The sequence below is a fragment of the Xenopus laevis genome, chromosome 2S (genome assembly GCF_017654675.1).
Source record: "Xenopus laevis strain J_2021 chromosome 2S, Xenopus_laevis_v10.1, whole genome shotgun sequence".
NCBI classification, from domain to species: domain Eukaryota; kingdom Metazoa; phylum Chordata; class Amphibia; order Anura; family Pipidae; genus Xenopus; species Xenopus laevis.
In genome coordinates, this window is record NC_054374.1 from 18,315,199 (window position 1) to 18,335,450 (window position 20,252).

General features: G+C 39.6%; 1 protein-coding gene across 3 annotated transcripts in view; it reads left to right on the top strand.

The window, feature by feature from the left end:
* The window catches only part of bach1.S (BTB and CNC homology 1, basic leucine zipper transcription factor 1 S homeolog), a 28,356-nt gene extending 14,960 nt beyond the window's left edge, over nucleotides 1-13,396 (top strand). For all 3 annotated transcript variants that reach the window (XM_041583388.1, XM_041583389.1, XM_041583390.1), the window contains 4 exons: nucleotides 2,805-3,081; nucleotides 5,318-6,610; nucleotides 8,466-8,672; nucleotides 11,354-13,396. In XM_041583388.1, the coding sequence (XP_041439322.1) occupies nucleotides 2,842-3,081; nucleotides 5,318-6,610; nucleotides 8,466-8,672; nucleotides 11,354-11,770 (2,157 nt within the window). In that variant the 5' untranslated portion in view covers nucleotides 2,805-2,841 and the 3' untranslated portion in view covers nucleotides 11,771-13,396. The remainder of the gene's footprint in view (nucleotides 1-2,804; nucleotides 3,082-5,317; nucleotides 6,611-8,465; nucleotides 8,673-11,353) is intronic.
* Nucleotides 13,397-20,252: the final 6,856 nt, after the last annotated feature.

Sequence of the window (20,252 nt, forward strand, 5' to 3'; positions counted from 1 at the left end):
AGGAGAAATGACACCCGGGGCCGAGGGCAGGAGAAATGACACCCGGGGCCGAGGGCAGGAGAAATGACACCCGGGGCCGAGGGCAGGAGAAATGACACCCGGGGCCGAGGGCAGGAGAAATGACACCCGGGGCCGAGGGCAGGAGAAATGACACCCGGGGCCGAGGGCAGGAGAAATGACACCCGGGGCCGAGGGCAGGAGAAATGACACCCGGGGCCGAGGGCAGGAGAAATGACACCCGGGGCCGAGGGCAGGAGAAATGACACCCGGGGCTGAGAGCAGGAGAAATGACACTCGGGGGCCGAGAGCAGGAGAAATGACACCCGGGGCCGAGAGCAGGAGAAATGACACCCGGTGGCCGACGGCAGGAGAAATGAGGCCCAGGGGCCGAGAGCAGGAGGAATGACACCCCGGGACCAGTAGCAGGAGAAATGACACCCAGGGGCCGAGAGCAGGAGAAATGACACCCAGGGGCAAAGAGCAGGAGAAATGACACCCAGGGGCCGAGAGCAGGAGAAATGACACCCAGGGGCAAAGAGCAGGAGAAATGACACCCAGGGGCCGAGAGCAGGAAGAATGACACCCCGGGACCAGTAGCAGGAGAAATGACACCCAGGGGCCGAGGGCAGGAGAAATGACACCGGGGGGCGGAGAGCAGGAGAAATGACACCCAGGGGCCGAGAGCAGAAGAAATGACACCCGTGGACCAGTAGCAGAAGAAATGATACCCTAGGGCAGGAGAAATGATAGCCAGGGGCCGAGAGCAGGAGAAATGACACCTGAGGGCCGAGAGCAGGAGAAATGACACCCAGGGACCGAAAGCAGAAGAAATGACACCCAGGGAACAATAGCAGAAGAATTGATACCCGAGGACAGGAGAAATGACATCCGGGGGCTGAGGGCAGGAAAAAGGACATTCGGGGACCGAGCGCAGAAGAAATTACATCCGGGGGCCGAGGGCAGGAGAAATGTCACCCAGGGGCCGAGAACAGGAGGAATGACACCTGGGGACCAGTAGCAGGAGAAATGACAACCGGGGGGCCAAGGGCAGGAGAAATGACACCCGGCGGCCGAGAGCAGGAGAAATGACACCCGGGGACCAGTAGCAGTAGAAATGACACCCGGGAGCCGAGGGGAGAAGAAACACACCCGGGGTCTGAGGGAAGGAGAAATGACACCCAGGGGCAGGAGAAATGACACCTGGGGGCCGAGGGCAGGAGAAATGAAACCCGGGGGCAGGAGAAATTACACTTTATATACTCTTATTGGCACTCACCATGTCTTCCATCATAGGCTGGGTGCTCACCAATTATCTTACAGTTCCATTAGAGAAAGCACTCATGGCAAGTCATCAGGTTTAGACAATATAATAGAAAAAACGTTATTTGTCCATAGTTACATCTATGCATTTCTGTCCACAGGGGATCGTCATCAGGATATATAAGGCATTATAAGTAGCTTAAGGCACAAAATGTTTCAATTTCCTTAATATATTGATAATGTGTTGAGTGCAGAGAACCTCTTGTATTTGTCTATATGTAAATTTTGTGGTCACAGCCTCATTGCACCCCCGCTTAATGTTTTTTAAAATTAGTGGTGAGCACAACTTTCCCTTGTTTGTTATAGTTTATACAGGAGCAGTGACCAGCTCTATGTTGTAGCTCCCACCCCTCCCAGCTATAGTCGGGTGATCCCACTGGTGTCTAATAAAAGGGCAGCCAAGTTTGGGAGTTTTACTTTGAAAGCAGCAAGTAAGTTGCAGGTAAAACTTAGTCCCTTTGTAAAATGTATAATGAAGCAATTGAATTCTTAATGAATCAGATGAAAGTTAAGCATAGGACTGGCCAGATATGGGATGACTGTGACGTAGTTGGCCAGCTTAAATATATTGCAATATATGGACAAACAATCCCTGTTTTATTTAAAGGGTAAGGCATTTTTTGGTAGCTTAAGGCACAAAATGTCTCGATGTCTTAAAGGAGAAGGCTGTTGTGAAGGGGTTTCTACCGTGGAAACGATTCTGCGATCATCCACCACTGGTGTCTTCCGTGGACGTCCAGGTCTTTTTGTGTTGCTGAGTTCACCAGTGCTTTTTCTTACTGTCTCAGGATGTACCAAACTGTCGATTTTGCTACTCCTAATATTGTAGCAATTTCTCGGATGGGTTTTTTTCTGTTTTTGCAGCTTGCGGATGGCTTGTTTCACCTGCATGGAGAGCTCCTTTGACCCCATGTTGTTTGTTCACAGCAAAATCTTCCACATACAAACACCCCCCCCCTCAAATCCACTCCAGGGCTTTTATCTGCTTCATTGATAATGACATAACGAAGGAATTGCCCACAGCTGCCCATGAAATAGCCTTTGAGTCAGTGTCCAATTGCTTTTGAGCCCCTGAAATTAAGTGATTGTGTTAAAAAAAAAAAAGGCTTTAGTTCCTCACATTTTTCTGCAATCGTTTTGTTCAACCCACTGAATTAAAGCTGAAAGTCTCTCTCTCTCTCTCTATAGTGAATAAAGTAACCCTCTTGTAAATGATAAGGATATTATAAGTTACCAAGGAGTTACGTGACCATATAAATTTTTATACAGGTCATGGAACTCTGAGGTAACTGTTTATAAGGATATAATTTACAAGATATTCATGGCTTTTGTGTAATAAATATATATATATATATATATATATATATATATATATATATATATATATATATATATATATATATATATATATATAAAATTTCCCCCTTCTAGTGTTATTGTCCCACCCGTATAGTAACACTTCTTTGCCTGTGCTTCTCTTTTAGCCGCAGTGATACATAGAGGCATGATCTGCAGCCCAGAATGTCTTATAATGAGAAGAATGATGCGGCCTTTGCCTACGAGTCTTCGGTGCACAGCAGCAATGTTCTGCATCGGCTCAGCAGCCAGAGAGATCAGGGAGTCCTTTGTGATGTGACCATTGTTGTGGAAGATCAGCGATTCTTGGCTCATCGGACTGTGCTCGCTGCCTGCAGTGACTTTTTCTTATCACGGCTTGTTCATCCGTGTGATGCCGATTTTATCATTACGTTGCCTGAAGAGGTGAGAATGGCTTCTACGAGGCACATTTCTGCACTTAATTCTTCTATCGATCTTCCTTCCCCTGATAAAACATAGTGCAAAGGACGACAAGAACAAATGCTGCCTTTTGTCATATGAGGGTTTTTTATATATATATATATATATATATATATATATATATATATATATATATATATATATATATATATATATATATATATATGATTTTTTTTTTTTTTTTCGTCCATTGCCAGTTACAGTAATATGGTATATACACAAGCTTTTTGCAAAATAAAAAATGTTTGTAATATAGTTAGTTAGCCAAAACTGTAATGTATAAAGGCTGGAGTGTATTAAGGGAACAGTTCAGTGTAAAAATAAAAAGTGGGTAAATAGATAGGCTGTGCAAAATAAAAAATGTTTCTAATATAGTTATAGTCAGGCAAAAATGTAATGGATAAAGGCTGGAGTGACTGGATATCTAACATAATAGCCAGAACACTACTTCCTGTTTAATAGCTCCCTTGGTTTCCATTGATTTGTTACCAGGCAGTAACCAATCAGAGACTTGAGGAGGGCCACATGGGTCGTAACTGTTGCTTTTGAATCTGAGCTGAATGCTGAGTTTCAATTTCGGACTCACTGAACAGTTATGTCCCATGTGGCCCCCCCTTTAAAGAAAAACTAAACCCTTAAAGTGAATAGGGCTAAAAATGGCATATTTTATATACTGAACTTATTGCACCAGCCTAAAGTGTCAGCTTGTCAATAGCAGCAATGATCACTCACATGCTCAGTGGGCTCTGAGCAGCTGTTGAGAAGCTAAGCTTAGGGGTTGTCGCAAATTATCAAGCAGAAAATGAGGTTTGTTTGTTATATAAGCTGATGCTACAGAGGTGATTAAATTCTGATGCTAATTGCACTGGTTTCTGTGCTGCCATGTAGTTATTATCTGTATTAATTACTAATCAGCCTTATATTGTGACATTTATATTTTATGTGTACTGTATATTTTGAGTCGATCCCTAAGCTCAGTAAGTGACAGCAGCACAGAGCATGTGCAGTGAATCAGCAGAAAAGAAGACGAGGAGCTACTGGGGCATCTTTGGAGACACAGATCTTTACTGCTAAAGGGCTGTGGTTGCCTTGGGCTGGAACAGAAGCATAAAACATAATGTACAACATTTTTAGCTACTTCTTTAGTTAAACTTTCCTTGTCGTTTCGTTTAAGTCGTTGACTAACTGAGAGTTAGAGAGCTACAAAGCAGGAAGTTGTGTTCTGTTCTGTTAGACATCCAGTCACTCCAGCCTGTATAGATTAAATTACAACAGGTCCCATACTTGTATATAACCTTATGCCTTAAAGGACAAGTGTAATTCACAGGGTGGGGTGAGAATTTGTTGGGCATCGCCCAATGAATATAATCGCTAGCCTTGATAATTACCACGTAGACACTGCAATAATCATTACTGAATTTCCCAAATTTTCCCTGTGAAAACCAAGTCATACGCAGTATTGTACAGGGCATTCCCACTGATACTGTGCGCATGCATGGTATCATTAGGAAATACCATAGAAAGCAAGCACCAACCAAGGGTTCCAGGTTAGTAGTACAGGTATGGGACCTATTATCCAGAATGCTCGGGACCTGGGGCTTTCCAGATAACTGCTCTTTCGGTAATTTGATCTTCATACTTTAAGATTACTAGACAATCATGTAAACATTAAACAAACTGGGTTTGCCTCCAATAAGGATTAATTATATCTTAGTTGGGATCAAGTATAAGGTACTGTTTTAGTATTACAGAGAAAAAGGAAATCATTTTTTAAAAGTTGGATTATTTGATTATAATGTGTATGTGTGTGTGTGTATATATATATATATATATATATATATATATATATATATATATATATATATATATATATAGATATATATATATAGATATATATATATAGATATATATATATAGATATATATATATAGATATATATATATAGATATATAGATATATATATATAGATATATAGATATATAGATATATATATATAGATATATATATATCTATATAGATATATATATAGATATATATATATCTATATAGATATATATATATATATAGATATATATATATAGATATATATATATAGATATATATATCTATATATATATAGATATATATATATAGATATATATATAGATATATATATATATATATATAAATATATTTCTTAAAATATCCTTTTCTCTTTTAGGTAACCGTGAAAGGCTTTGTTCCATTATTGCAGTTTGCTTATACTTCCAAACTCCTTGTCAACAAAGACAACCTGTTAGAAATCCAAGAATGTGCAAAGATTTTGGATGTCCACGACATAGAAGAAGCCTGTTTTGAATTTCTCAAATTAAAATATCTAGACGTCAAAGCCGACCTTCAAGAATGCCCCCGAAAGAAATGCTGTAAGTCGTTTTGCCCCAAGGCAAATGCTCAGCGCCAGCCTGACTCTAGCACCGACATTGAAATAAATGAAGTCGAGGAACTTTGGAGGGCAGCGGAGCTCCCCTCAAAAATCAAATGCGCAGTTGAGATTGAAAACATATCCACAGTTTCCGAGAGTCCGAAGAAACCCTGTGAGACATCCTGCTTTGGTCGGGAGAATGATCCCGACAGTTCTGCCCTCTGCCCAAAATACAGGAAGTTTCAAAAAGCCTTTAAGAGTGACCGGGTTCGATCAATAAGCACATGCTCCAGCAATCAGGATACTCCAAGCCCATTGTCTGTCCAGTCAAGTGATGCTTCGGAAAATGTCATCTTGCCCCAAAGTCAACCTCTAGAAATGGAAAGCAATGATGTAAATCCGCAGGACATCAATGTTACATACCTCAACCAACCTTGTGATGAAAAGACAAACAGTAAAGCTGGGTTCCCTCCTTGTTTTCTTCTGGGACAGGAGGATTTGAACTCTGCATCATTTCAATGTTCATATCCGCCCTATGGAAACTTAAATTACAACGAGGTGCATGACCCCACTATAGACGCTCTGCCCGAGAAGTCAGGCAGTGAACAACATGTCAGTCCGAGGGCTGATTTATCCAACTCCAAGCAGGGAACAGGATCCGATTTGTGTATCCCTGAGGAACGTAGCAATGTCGAAAGGGAGGTAGCGGAACATCTTGCAAAAGGCTTTTGGTCTGATATTTACAACGGTGAATTTCAGTGCCAACCGGAAATAGAAATGGTGCCTAATAAAGAGTCACGTGAGGAAATCAGCGGGGAAAAAAGGCAAGAATGTCCATGGCTGAACATCACCATCAGTGAAGGCGGGGAGAGGACTTTTACAACTCTGAACTCTGTCTCTTGCCCCTTCATCAACACCCTCTCCAGTGAAGACTGTGCCAGCAACTCCCAACTCGTGCTGGAGGAATGCGTTCAGGAGAAACCGCAAGACACGTGTCCATATGCGTGTTCCAACAGTCTCGAAGGTGATTCGGAAACAGACAGCGAGGACGACAGTGGGGAGTCCTGTTCTGCTAAAGAACTGGAATGTGAGGTAAACCCAGATAGTTATATGCCAAATGCATATATTTGCCCTTTTCACATAAGCTTAATGTGTGAACCCCTTTTCATCCAAATTAACTGTGGTATTTAACTTCATGGGCTTACAATGTTGGTTTACAATGAATTAGGTACCTTATTTTAAGTTTACTTTTAGGGAGTTACTTATCAAAAGCCGAAAATATCTTATTTTATGAAAGCTGCTCCAACCAAATCCGCGCAGGTTTTTCCCCCTTATTTATCAATACATTTTTCCGAAAAAACTTGAAGAAATCGAGAAAAAATTTGAATCGTACAATATATTCGGGACTTCTCCCATTGTCTTTTACTGTACATGAACTCGGCAGGTCTGGGTTGGAGTACTTTTTTTATTGGGAGTTTTAACACCCTCAAGGTTTAATAAATTCCAAAAAACTTGAGTTTTTCTTTTTAACACTCAAAATTTTTAAAAAAAATAATCTCAAATTTTTCAAGTTTTTGGCATTCAGACTTTAATAAATAACCTCCTTAGGTGCCAAATGTTAGGCACACCCAAGTGATTGTATTTACTTACCTGAAACCCCGGGCCAGTGCACCTATCAGGACAAATTTTCACCTGCCCAGGGTTACTCCAGCGAGCACCATGGAGCAATCGTTTCCCAGCTTCTTCTTTTTTCTCCCGGCTGTGCATGTGCAATAGAGCGAAATTCCGAACTGAAACGAAAGAGCCGGCTATTTAATTCTACTGCGCATGCATCTGTCCTGGAAAATTTGAAGAAAGAAGAAGCCTCAAGTGGATCACTCCGTGGTGCTCGCTGGTATAACCCCGGTCGTGCAATTTTATGCTGATAGGAGCACTGGCCCGGGGTTTCAGGTAAGAAAATACAATCTCTTGGGGGGCCTAACATTTGCCACCCGCAATCGGAATAAGGCATTCCTTCTCCTTTAAGAGTGGTGACAGACGCTAATATTCCGCCCTCGGGCGACTAATCTTCACGGAAAGCCTTCCCACTGGCTAGAATGTAAATTGCCGTTGGGATGGCACTCGGAAAGTTTTGTTTTCCGACATCGCCAGAAGTTTCCTTGAGGCGACTTCGGAAAACAAAGTGCTCCAAGTGCCATCTCCGATGGCAATTTACATTCTAGGCAGCGGGAAGGCTTTTCGGGGAGATCTTTCTTGTCGTGTTCCCTTTGGCACATACAGCCCCTGCCTCAAGGACTCACCCTTCCCTCATCAGCCTCCACAGCGCCCCCTACCTAATCCTTGACAGAGAAAACTGCTATTATTTTTAAAAAACATCAAATAATGATCAGTTACACGGAATCGGGGTCAGACTGGGGGTCTACCAGGGCTGTGACACCAAGGGCCCTCTAAGAAGTCCCGGGGGCCCATCCCGACTAGCAAACTTAATCCCACACAGAATCCCACACGTATGCACAAATGCCGGAACCCTGCACGCATGTGTGAAAACCGGCACCCACACGCATGTGCAAATGCTGGCCACACATTGTGGCACTTCAGCTGTTTCTTAAGGGGGGGGGGTGGCTGATCAGTGGAGCAGGTCTAAGCTGACCCTGCACAGAATCAGCAGCATGGCATGATTGTAGGGTCTATTGGTTTTCTATTACTCTTCTACTACTACTAGTAAGTTATTTGCCATGTAGAAATATAATTTCTACCAAAAAGAGGTTAGTGATGTCGAACTGCTATTATTCTGTACACAACTGTATATATTCAATTACATTGGTAATTACATTGGTATGTTGTGACTAAATGATGCTTTAATTGTCATTGATAAGTTCATTGAAATGAATTGAGTCATAGGGTCTCGTATTCAAATTTCTTTGCTAAATTTTGTGATCTGTTCCAGGAAAAACTGCCATTCAAGGCGCAAAAGATCATTTCCCTTTCCCGATATGACTTCCAAGCACTGATTAAAAGGCACAGTCTCACCGCGGAGCAGTTGGACTGTATTCACGACATACGCCGGAGAAGTAAAAATCGTGTAGCTGCGCAGAGATGTCGCAAGAGGAAACTGGATTGCATCCAGGACCTGGAGTTTGAAATCCGGAAACTGGTATGTGTTGCTGTTCTGTACTAGTGAAATGCCTCTGGTACTGTATGTGCTCGTTCATTTAAAGGAAAACTATACCCCCCAAACAATGTAGGTCTCTAATAAAAGATACTGAGTAAAGCAGCTCATGCGTATAACCCTGCTTCATGTTAATGAACCATTATCATAATAATATACTTTTTTAGTAGTATGTGCCATTGGGTAATCATAAATAGAAAATTGCCATTTTAAAAAATAAGGGCCGCCCCCTGAGATCGTAAGATTCACTGTGTACACATACAAACCACATGTAAGGTCACATGAGCCAATTAACAGACGGAGTTCTGCCTTTTGCTTCCTCACTTCTTCCTGTTACAGTTAGTGTTGTAGTATTTCTGGTCAGGTGATCTCTCAGGCAGCACAGATAGAGTCACGAAATGGTGGTTCAAGGCAAGAGATGTAAAAGGGCAAGATTTATGTAAATATATATTCCAGTTTGGTAAGATTCTTTAATATGTTATTCAATTTGATATAAACTATCTGTTGCTTAAGTATTCAATTTGGGGGTATAGTTTTCCTTTAATAGATATCTTGTATATAGTTTTTATGTGGGTATTCAGCTACTCCATTCGATTTATAATAAAGGAGATATTCTTGTTGTGTGTGTAGTTGTTACTCTGAGAAAACTATTCTAGACATAGGGGGTCATTCAAAGAAGATGTTTAAAGGAGAATTCAACCCCCCTTTAGGCAAAAGTCCCCATTGGCCCCCTCCCTGCCTCCCCCCTGCTAAGTGTTACCCCAGAATTATGTCCCCTGTAGCATTACGGACAGCGCATGCAGAGTCAGCACAGCGGAGCTCACAGACGCCATCTTCTGGCATTTCAGTATTATTCAGATATTCTTCCTTCCCTTCGGCAATTTTCGTCACTTCCGGAGCTTTCGCAGTTGTAACGAACCAAAACACTGCTCCAACTGCGCATGCGCTGATATGCTGCTCACTTCACGAAGAATACCCAAGTGAAGAAAATGGCCCCCGCATTCTAAAAAGCGCTAATCTCCAGTGGGCAATAGGACCCTGCGACATGATGTTAGCAGGCGCTAGGACCCTGCGGCCCAAGAAAGGAATCCGTGCCAGATTGTACAGATTTCAATTGAAGGTAGGGTTGCAGATATTTTACCGGCCTATCTGGTGAAACACCTGACAAGGCAGGGGCCGGTATTACAAATTTACCGTATAATAAATTGGTAATACTCTTAAAAAAAAAAAAAGCCCTTGGCCGGCCCCCAATTCGCTCAGAACTTTTTTTCAGCCTTCTGGCCATCGCGCAATGTTGCTTCGCCCCCTTTTACATCACTGTACATGGCTCCACCCCCTTTTGCATCACAGACCCTTTTGTTCCTGCCCCCACCGGCCGGTAAAATTTTTCAGAAAAGTTGGCAACCCTACATGAAGGTTGTCTGCCTTTTTTTTGGTATGCTGTTAGTGTTCTTATTATATATAGAGGTTCTGGAAACTTGTGTTTTCTTTCTCTTTCTGTGTGATTTATTTTTTTTTTTACTTTTTTTAATTCCCCATCATTAGATAGTGACTGATTGGACCTTCTAGTTTCAAGTCTAGTATCTGACATTAAATCTATCTTGATATCCTGATCTATTGGGTAGAAAGTAGAAACGTGAAATATTTTTATAGAAAATAGTGGCAAATTGCAAATTCCCTTAATATATAGAAGCCATCGGGCCTGGGACAATGGTCCCCCCAGTGCCCCCCTGATAGCGGCCCTGGATTCCATTCATAATCACGATCCTGCATATTCTAATGGAATTGGAACAATTTCACATTTTGTGACCTGTGCTTTTCCAGAAACAAGCCACAAATATTTAAATGGGTGGTTCACCTTTATGTTCACTTTTAGTATGTTATAGAATGGCCAATTCTAAGCAACTTTTCCACTGGTCTTCATTATTTATTTTCTATAGTTTTTTTCATTATTTGCCTTTGTCTTCTGACTCTTTCCAGCTTTCAAATGGGGGTCACTGACAAATGCTCTGTAAGGCTACAAATGTATTGTTATTGCTACTTTTCTTTGCTACGCTCCAATTCATATCCCAGTCTCTTATTCAAATCAATGCATGGTTGCTAGAGTAATTTTGACCCTAGCAAACAGATTGCTGAACTTGCAAACGGGAGAGCTGCTGAATAAAAAGCTAAATAACTCAAAAACCTTTGATAATAAAAAATGAAAACCAGTTGCAAATTGTCTCAGAATATCACTCTCTACAATTCAGGGATCAGGAACCTTGGCTCTCCAGCTGTTAAGGAACTACAAGTCCCACAATGCATTTGCCTTTAGACTCCTTTAAAAGGCTCCATTATTGCATTGTGGGACTTGTAGTTCCTTAACAGCTGGAGAGCCAAGGTTCCTGATCCCTGCTCTACATCATACTAAAAGTTCATTTAAAGACGAACAGCACCTTTAATTCTGACAAATCATCTAATATGACTTATCTTGTGTTTGAGAGCATGGTTGTACACAAAAAATTTGTCCTAATAGGTGCACTGGCCCGGGGTTTCAGGTAAGTAAATACAATCACTTGGGTGTGCTTAACATTTGGCACCTCCAAGTGGAATAATACTTTCCTTCTCCTTTAATATCATCATCATTTATTTACATCTATTTTTAATACTATTATTATTTTCTGTAGCAAAACGAAAAGGTTCACTTGCTGAAAGAGAGGGACCAGATATTAACCACTTTGGGAGAGACCAAGCAAAATCTGACTGGACTTTGCCAGCAGGTATGTGGAGAAGCTGCCCTGAGCCGGGAGCAAATGCAAATCCTCTCAAAATATTCCAGCACCGAGTGTCCCTTCTCCTTTTTAATCATGGAAAAGGATAAAATGCTTCTTCAATGTGACTCCATGTTGCAGGCGTGCCATGAGTTTGCAGAAGGATTACCCACTATGGAGACAGGCCGAAAACCCGATGTCTGTAACGGCGTTCTTCCAGTACAAACTGCCGCCACCGAAAGCATTGCATCAGCCAGTAATAATAGCCAGACTGGTATAACTGATTTCTGCAAGCAAATGACTGATAAATGCACCACTGACGAGCAAACATAAACTTGCCACTTTGAAACCTGATTTGCTTTTAGAGCCGAGATCTGAAACACCCAAACCCCATTCAGCCCTTCCAGCGTTGCACCTGCTGAATGGCGGGAGAGATGTCAATGGAGAGATTGACATTCAAGGGAAGCAATATTTTATTTTTAACAATATAAAAAAGCTTGGGAACGGAGAAGAAGATCCAATTTAAGCATTTATTTTTATATGAAAATATCAAAACGGCTGCAAAATAATATTTTTCCTTTTATTTAATGTGCATGATACAATGTGCTGCTCTACAAAAATTCGGCAAAAATTCCCCTTCTTTCCAAAACCGATTTCAGTACAGTGCTAAAATTCTACACGTACACCTTTGAAGTGTGAACTTAAACGAGGCAGGTTGTATACATAGCCATGTAGTTCGTTACTATAAATCCATAGGTTTTGTAACTTTTTATATAGATCATCATCATTTATTTATATAGCTGAAACACGTTTCGCATCCATTGGAGTATGTGTCTTCCCGACGCATTCTTTGCAATCAGATTCTTTCTGGTTTAATGCATGAATAAAATGCACATATAAAGCCCTCAAAAACATGATTGAAGGCATTGGCTAAATAGGCCTAGACAACCCTTCATCTGAGGGTAGTCCTCTACTGTTCTTCAAATAGGGTTAAAACTCAAACTCCAAGGGATGTGTTTATCAAAGTTTGAAGTCAGAAATTGGCGTTTAATAAACGAATGCTTTGCCGCTAGTAGTGAATCAAGTTTTTGTGATCCTGAAATCCCAGATTTCATGGTTTATCATCTAACAACAAACCTAATCGATCGGAAATGTTATCTCATCTGTTCCAATCTACCAAGATACCACTGAAATTGGCTAAATACGCCTAGACAACCCTTCATCTGAGGGTAGACCTCTACTGTTCTTCAAATAGGGGTAAAACTCAAACTCCAAGGGATGTGTTTATCAAAGGTTGAAGTCAGAAATTGACGTTTAATAAACAAATGCTTTGCCGCTAGAAGCGAATCGAGTTTTTGTGATCTCACGATCCAAGATTTCATGGTTTTTTATCTAACAAACCTAATCGATCGGAAATGTTATCTCATCTGTTCCGATCTACCAAGATACCACTGAAATCAATGGGAATCAGATAATTAAATTTTGGGAATTTGAAATTTGGTTCTCGAAAACTTGAAGTTTTTTCAAGACTTTCTGGGATTTGAGAAATTTCCTCCAAAAGTATAATTTCTTGATTGGAAAGCTTTTTTTTTTTTTTAAACAGATTCAGATTGGAATAACTTTGAGATCAGTTTTTGATTGGTGCAAAGAAGATTACTCATGTGAATGCAAAATAATCACATTTCAGAAAAAGTGTTTAAAATCACCTTTTACAGCTTTGCATTGAATAATCCGTTCAGCTCAGAGTAACTTTTAGACGAACTAAGCACATTTTGATATTCTTTTCCTTTGTTTATTCCTGAGTTTCATTGTATTTTTCTTGTCCATGTATTAAGCAAGTTCCATAGAAATGTATGAGAGCACAGCTGACAAGTGTCCTGGGTTGCTCACTTTTTAAATCTATAATAATTTTGTAATTATTTGTTCTTTTTAGAAGAAATGTCAAGCATTCAATCCTTATTTGGGATATTGTATATTTGTTTTTTCTCTTAAGGTGGCCATACAGATTAACGCTGACAATATTGTTCCTTTAGACCATTTGGGAAGCTTATCTGCCTGTGTGTGGGGGCTTCCGATGGGTCTAAAACCTGCTGAATTCTTGTACAAGTCAATGGCAGAGGTCCGTTGAGCCATTTGGAGATGTTAATAGCCTTCCTAACCTTCTAGTTTTTTTTCGGGAGAAGAAATCGATTCATCAGAATCGAATACGAATCGAATACTAGACTACACCATTATTTATGTGATTATAGACAAGGAATATTCATATTTCAATTGATATTGAAATACCTGTACTGGAATGGATAATCTTGACACAAGTTGATAATGTTCATTGTTGAATGAGGGCTTATTTTATTTCTATCAATATACAGGTATGGGATCAGTTATCTGGAAACCCGTTAACCAGAAAGCTCTGAAGTATGTAATGGCCGTCTCCCATAGACTCCATTTTATCCAAATATTCCCAATTTTTTTAAATGATTTCTTTTTTTCTCTGTAATAATAAAACAATACCTTGTACTTGATCCAAACTACGATATAATTAATCCTTATTGGAAGCAAAACCAGCCCGTTGGGTTTATTTAATGTTTACATGATTTTCTAGTAGACTTAAGTTATGGAGATCCAAATTACAGAAAGATCCATTATCCAGAAAGCCCAGGTCCCTAGCATTTTGGATTACAGGTCCCATACCTGTATATAAAAATGTGATCACCTGGGCCTTGAAGTTCAGATGGCATACACCTGCGAGTGTCCTATATAACATATACCCCCCATCTTCAGGAGGACTAGTTAAGGGCAGCATAGGAATGCAGTGCCCGCTAAATACAGCCTCTAAGGGGCTGATTTATTAAGGGTCGAAGTTAAAAAAATCTTTGAACTTCGAATTCAAAAAGACCAACTGAATAGAGGTTGGGGGTCAAAGTGGTCTATATTAGAATCGTACAATCGAAGGAATATCGCCATCGATCTACTTAGATTTGAAGTTTTCCCCCAAAAAACTTTGATCTCTCAGACTACACCAATTGCCTCCATATAGGTTCTAGGAGGCCCCCCATAGGCTAAAACTGCACTTCGGCAGCTTTTAGGTGGCGAATGGTTGAAGTCAAAGTTTTAAAGAGACACAGTACATGATAAATTCCGATATTCGAATTTCGAAGGTTTTTTCAACTTCGAATCGAAGTTGGACTATTCCCTAGTTGAAGTACACAAAAAAATAGCTTGAAATTCGAAGTGTTTAACTTCGAAAATTCACCTCAACCTTTAATAAATCTGCCCCTAAGAGTCCAAGTCTCTAAGATACAGTGCACCGTAGCGCTAATGAGTAAAGGGAGAGGAGTGCAGAACCCAGGCAAGCTCAGTTATATTAGATCATGGTTCCAGATTCATCTATAATTGTACACTTAGCTCAGGAGTGCCCATACTTTATTAATGCGAGGTCTACTTTTAGTGATGATGTCCCATTATGATCTACATCCAGCAAAGCATTGTTAGCATTCTGTTCCATGGAAAATATTTCTTCAATATTGATTCATGAGAAAATGAATATTTAAACATCTTATGAGAAAATATATGTTTATACATCTTATGTAACTATAACGTAATACATATCTGAATGAAAATTATGAAACAGGAGGGTAATTTAGACAAGCTGTTTGTTGACAGTGTCTTGAGATCTTCTGGTCACCAGCCAAAGGTCTACTGGTAGATCCCCATCTACCTTTTGGACATCCCTGACTTAGCTGCTTTAATAGTTTCAACATCATTTAACATTTATGAAATATTTTATTTCTGAAATATTCTTATAACATTGCCATCAGGTTTAATTTTTTTGCTTGCTAAAACCCCTCTAAACTAAATACTTTAATTACATTGCACATTTTTAATTTCATCAAATATTTGAGTTTAGGTGCAATGATATTTTAGGGGGCAGGCTGACAAGTATAACTTTATCTTACAATCACATTGCATCAGGCCATGGATGCAGTCTTCCCCCATCAGGCTTGCAGGTTTCCTCTTTGACCTGGTGGCCATCGGATAAGCACAAATTGGCATGTCATATTGGTGGCCCAGTGAATGGAAAGTCAAGTGTATGGTTGACGTAAGCCTAGAGAAACTCCGATCATATGTCGGAAACATAGGCAGCTCCCTTACTTTTGACAATATCCATTTCAGAAGCAATACATAAAACTATATTGTGCATTCCTCTATATTAGGCAATGACCATTTTTGAGTTGAGTGCCTTTAAACAACAGTCAGAGATCTGGCGTGTAGACGTCCCCGATGACGGAAATATGAAATAATCCTACCTCAAAGTTGAACAGACGTCTCTGCTAGAGAAGATCTTACTCTTATGCTATAAATATATACAATATGTTCCAGGAATGTTTGTTTGGATAGAAGCAGGTACAATTCTACATTTAGGGGCAGATTTATCAATGGTCAAATCGTAAATTTGAATTTTCGAGTTTCAAAGTTCAGACATTCAAATTTAAATCCCACTATTTGAATGTAAGATTTATCACACCTCGGCAATGGAAATCGTCCTTATTTGAATATTCACCACCTAAAACCTGCTGAGTTCATGTACAAGTCAATGGCAGAGGTCCTGTTGAGCCATTTGGAGATGTTAATAGCCTTCCTGACATTCTAGTTTTTTTTTTTTGGCGAAAAACTCGATTTAAATACAAATCAAATACGATTCAGATTTTCGGGTCAGAACCATTCGATCGAATATTGAGTCATTTGGAGATGTTAATAGCCTTCCTGACATTCTAGGTTTTTTTTCGGGCGAAAAACTCGATTCAAAAACAAATCAAATACGATTCAGATTTTCGGGTCAGAACCATTCGATCGAATATTGAGCCATTTGGAGATGTTAATAGCCTTCCTGACATTCTAGTTTGTTTTTTTTTGGGCGAAAAACTCGATTCAAATACAAATCAAATACGATTCAGATTTTCGGGTCAGAACCATTCGATCGAATATTGAGCCATTTGGAGATGTTAATAGCCTTCCTGACATTCTAGTTGTTTTTTTTCGGGTGAAAAACTCGATTCAAATACAAATCAAATACGATTCAGATTTTCGGGTCAGAACCATTCGATCGAATATTGAGCCATTTGGAGATGTTAATAGCCTTCCTGACATTCTAGTTTTTTTTTCGGGAGAAAAACTCGATCCGAATACAAATCAAATACGATTCAGATTTTCGGGTCAGAACCATTCGATCGAATATTGAGTCATTTGGAGATGTTAATAGCCTTCCTGACATTCTAGTTGTTTTTTTTTCGGGCGAAAAACTTGATTCAAAAACAAATCAAATACGATTCAAATTTTCACACCTCGACAATGGAAATCATCCTAGTTTGAATATTCACCACCTAAAACCTGCTGAGTTCATGTACAAGTCAATGGCAGAGGTCCTGTTGAGCCATTTGGAGATGTTAATAGCCTTCCTGACATTCTAGTTTTTTTTTTTGGCGAAAAATTCGATTCAAATACGATTCAGATTTTCGGGTCAGAACCATTCGATCGAATATTGAGTCATTTGGAGATGTTAATAGCCTTCCTGACATTCTAGTTTTTTTTTTTCGGGCGAAAAACTTGATTCAAAAACAAATCAAATACGATTCAAATTTTCAGGTCAGAACCATTCGATCGAATATTAGACATTCACTTTTTTTTTCTTAAATAACCTCCCAGTCTGATTGTGAGTATCTTCGAAATTAAACAAAATTCACATGAATTCGAAATTCGACGTTTGATAAATGGGCCTCTTAGTGCATGCAAGTGCAGCTGCCTTTCGATTCCTTGAGTCAAATGTAACCTGTCTCTCTGCGTCTCACCCACCAATTAACTTCCAGCCAAGAACAGGGATTGCTGGTGCATCGTTATAGCTTTGTCTTTGAATTCGTGTTTAAGATTTGTCCATCCTACAATTTTAACACGTCGAAATTTCCTCTGATTCAGTTTACCATGGTAACGTGGAACAGTTGTACCCACAGTTAGCACATTTCTAAAGCACTGGATTTCAGTCTGGGTACTGAAAAGACAAAATAAACACATGGCGCGCTCATGAAAAGGGAAACACACTACCTCCTTTTTTTTTTCATAACATTTCTAGGTGCGGAAGTGGTTTTGCTCTTTACCGTAGAACAAATTTCACCGGTAGGAATACTTTGTAGAGCCGTCATATGCAGGCTCCTGCTCAGCATCTGATTTTATGCAATTTTATGACCGAATTATGCCGCTGCTCATGTATCCGATGTTTTGTTTTTCGTCTGTATCCCTAAATACAAAGCTTGGAAGACGCAAAGCTAATATGTAAATGGGACTTCTACACATCTAATATGTACAGTACATGGTATGATTTTCTATTTTATACATATATTTGTTGATAGTTCTTTGCTGACAACCATTTTTATTTCTTTGGGCACAAATCTACTTGGTTTAAAGAACAGATCCCTATTAACCAAATAATACAAGGTAATTATTAATGAACATCAGATATGTCCTGCGCTGTACCTGGTGGAAACTTCTGCCCAGCTTTTGTATTAAAGAATGGCTAGCATTCTGGTGTCTTAAGGGCCGACTTACTAACAATCGAATTTCTATTTTTTTTCTAAAATTTTTTGGTTATTCTATATTTCTTAAAAGCTCTAAAAAACTGAGATTTCATTAAGTGTAAAAACAATGAAAACCTCTAATACAAAAATCTGTCTGGTAAAAGTGTTTGAGGTCCAATAGAAGTCAGTGGTTGCTGCGCTGATGCAATGGGGCTGTTTTAAATCAATTCTGACTTTTAGAGCTTTCCAGATTTTTTTTAGTCGCTAGGAATTGTTTGAAAAACTCATTCTTAGAGGTATTCATATTTTTTAGCGCTATGTTCAGCTGGGTTGTATTTTTTTTTTTTTTTTTTTTTTTTTTTTTCATTTGTGCTTTTTATATTTGGATTATTTCATAAATTCCATGACAATCATAGTTTCAGAGAAGGTGAGTTGAGTTGTAGTTTAAAAAACCTCTAAAACCACTAAAATAAATTGGCCTCTTAGACCCATGTAAAGGTTTTGGCGTTGCCTGACGTGATTTTCTCTTGCTAATAACTCCGATCACTGCCACTCAGTCCACATTGCTGTGCATCGTTATTGTGATTTTTAAATTTTTTTTCATAGATTTGAAACTTGAATTGCATGAAAATCAACCATTATGGCAATTTGAAAGGCAGCAATGGTTAGGATTTAGGCTAGGGCCACGTAGGGACTGAAATATGCTGGCTGATTTTTGCTCATCCACTGGCAGTAGTAGCCTCCTCTATTTTCCACATTCAATTGGCTCGGCACAAACAGACTGGATTGTGGCAAAGGACATCGAGTCTCTGCATTTTGAGCGGAAATCCGTCGAAGTCTGTTTGTGCCAGACCAATTCAATGAGGGAAAGCGAGGAGGCTACTGCACGATTTAAAAAAAATTCAGCAATTGCGGTAGTAAGTAAATTTATGTGCTCTATTTGGATCCTGACGAAAAAGTCTCAAATTTGTCTGAATACTGAACCAAATGTGGGATTCAGTGCATCCCTAGTGTTTTTTGCTGCTTTTGTTCCATTGAAAATTACAAAGGGAAGAATAACAAAAACTGTTCTCTGTGCCATAGGCTTTAGGGATAAAGGAGCAGAGAAAGTTGAGGGGGGGAGGGTATATTTAATCACATTTTTGTTATTATACTAATATCTATATATGCTAACGAGACAAGACTCTTGGGGTTGTGACAGTGAATGTTTTGGTCCATTTAATGGAAGCCCTTCTACAGTATAAACATTGGCACTACATAGCACCTTGTGGGCACTACGGCATATTTTCTTTCCAATGTATTCCTGGAATATGCATGAAAAATAAATTTCATTTCACAATGATTTGGGGCATTACTATTGCTGTCACTAACAAATTGAAAGACATACCGTATATACTCGAGTATAAGCCGAGTTTTTCAGCCCCCAAAATATGCTGAAAAACTCTACCTTGGCTTATACTCGGGTCAATTGCAAAAACGGTTGCCGGCGCCTAAGAATAGTCGCCGGCGTCCAAGAATAGTCAGAAGCGTCCAAGAATATTCGCCAGCGTCCAAGAATGGTCGCCGGCATCCAAAAACGAGACGCCGGCACCTCCAATGGGAGCAGAAACCCTCAATTTTTTGATTGAAACTTATCAGAAGCTGCTGCATTTCTCACTCTAGGCTTATACTCGAGTCAATACGCTTTCCCAGTTTTTGGAGGTAAAATTAGGTACCTCGGCTTATATTCGGGACGGCTTATACTCGAGTATATACGGTAAGTGGCAAACAAGGCTTTATCCCCATGCTTCATTTTATTTGTGGTCAATAGAGAAGTAACACTTACTGGCTTCTACAATTTGGCTTTAAACCTTTGCAAATAGCAATAGCTGATATTTAGGAGCACTTAATAGGCAAATGCAATAAGATAAAAGGAAATTTGCCTTTTGAGTGTCCCGAAAAACTGGATGTTCACAGAACAAAAAAAAAGAGGGTGTTTTTCCATTGAATATATCCTATCACTAACCAATGATACTAATGTTGACTTGAGTAGTGCATCTTCCCAACACACATCTCCAATCACCTGTCAATCAACCTCTTTATGGGTTTATTTTCTGTTCTGAACACTTGACTTTTGATAACGTATCTGACATTGGGAAGCGATCCGACATTAAGTTCCTTAATTACTACTGTGACAAGGATAAAACTTCAGTATTGTGCTTAAACAAAATGCCAAATTTGCATTTGTCTACTTTTTACTGGGATGCCGA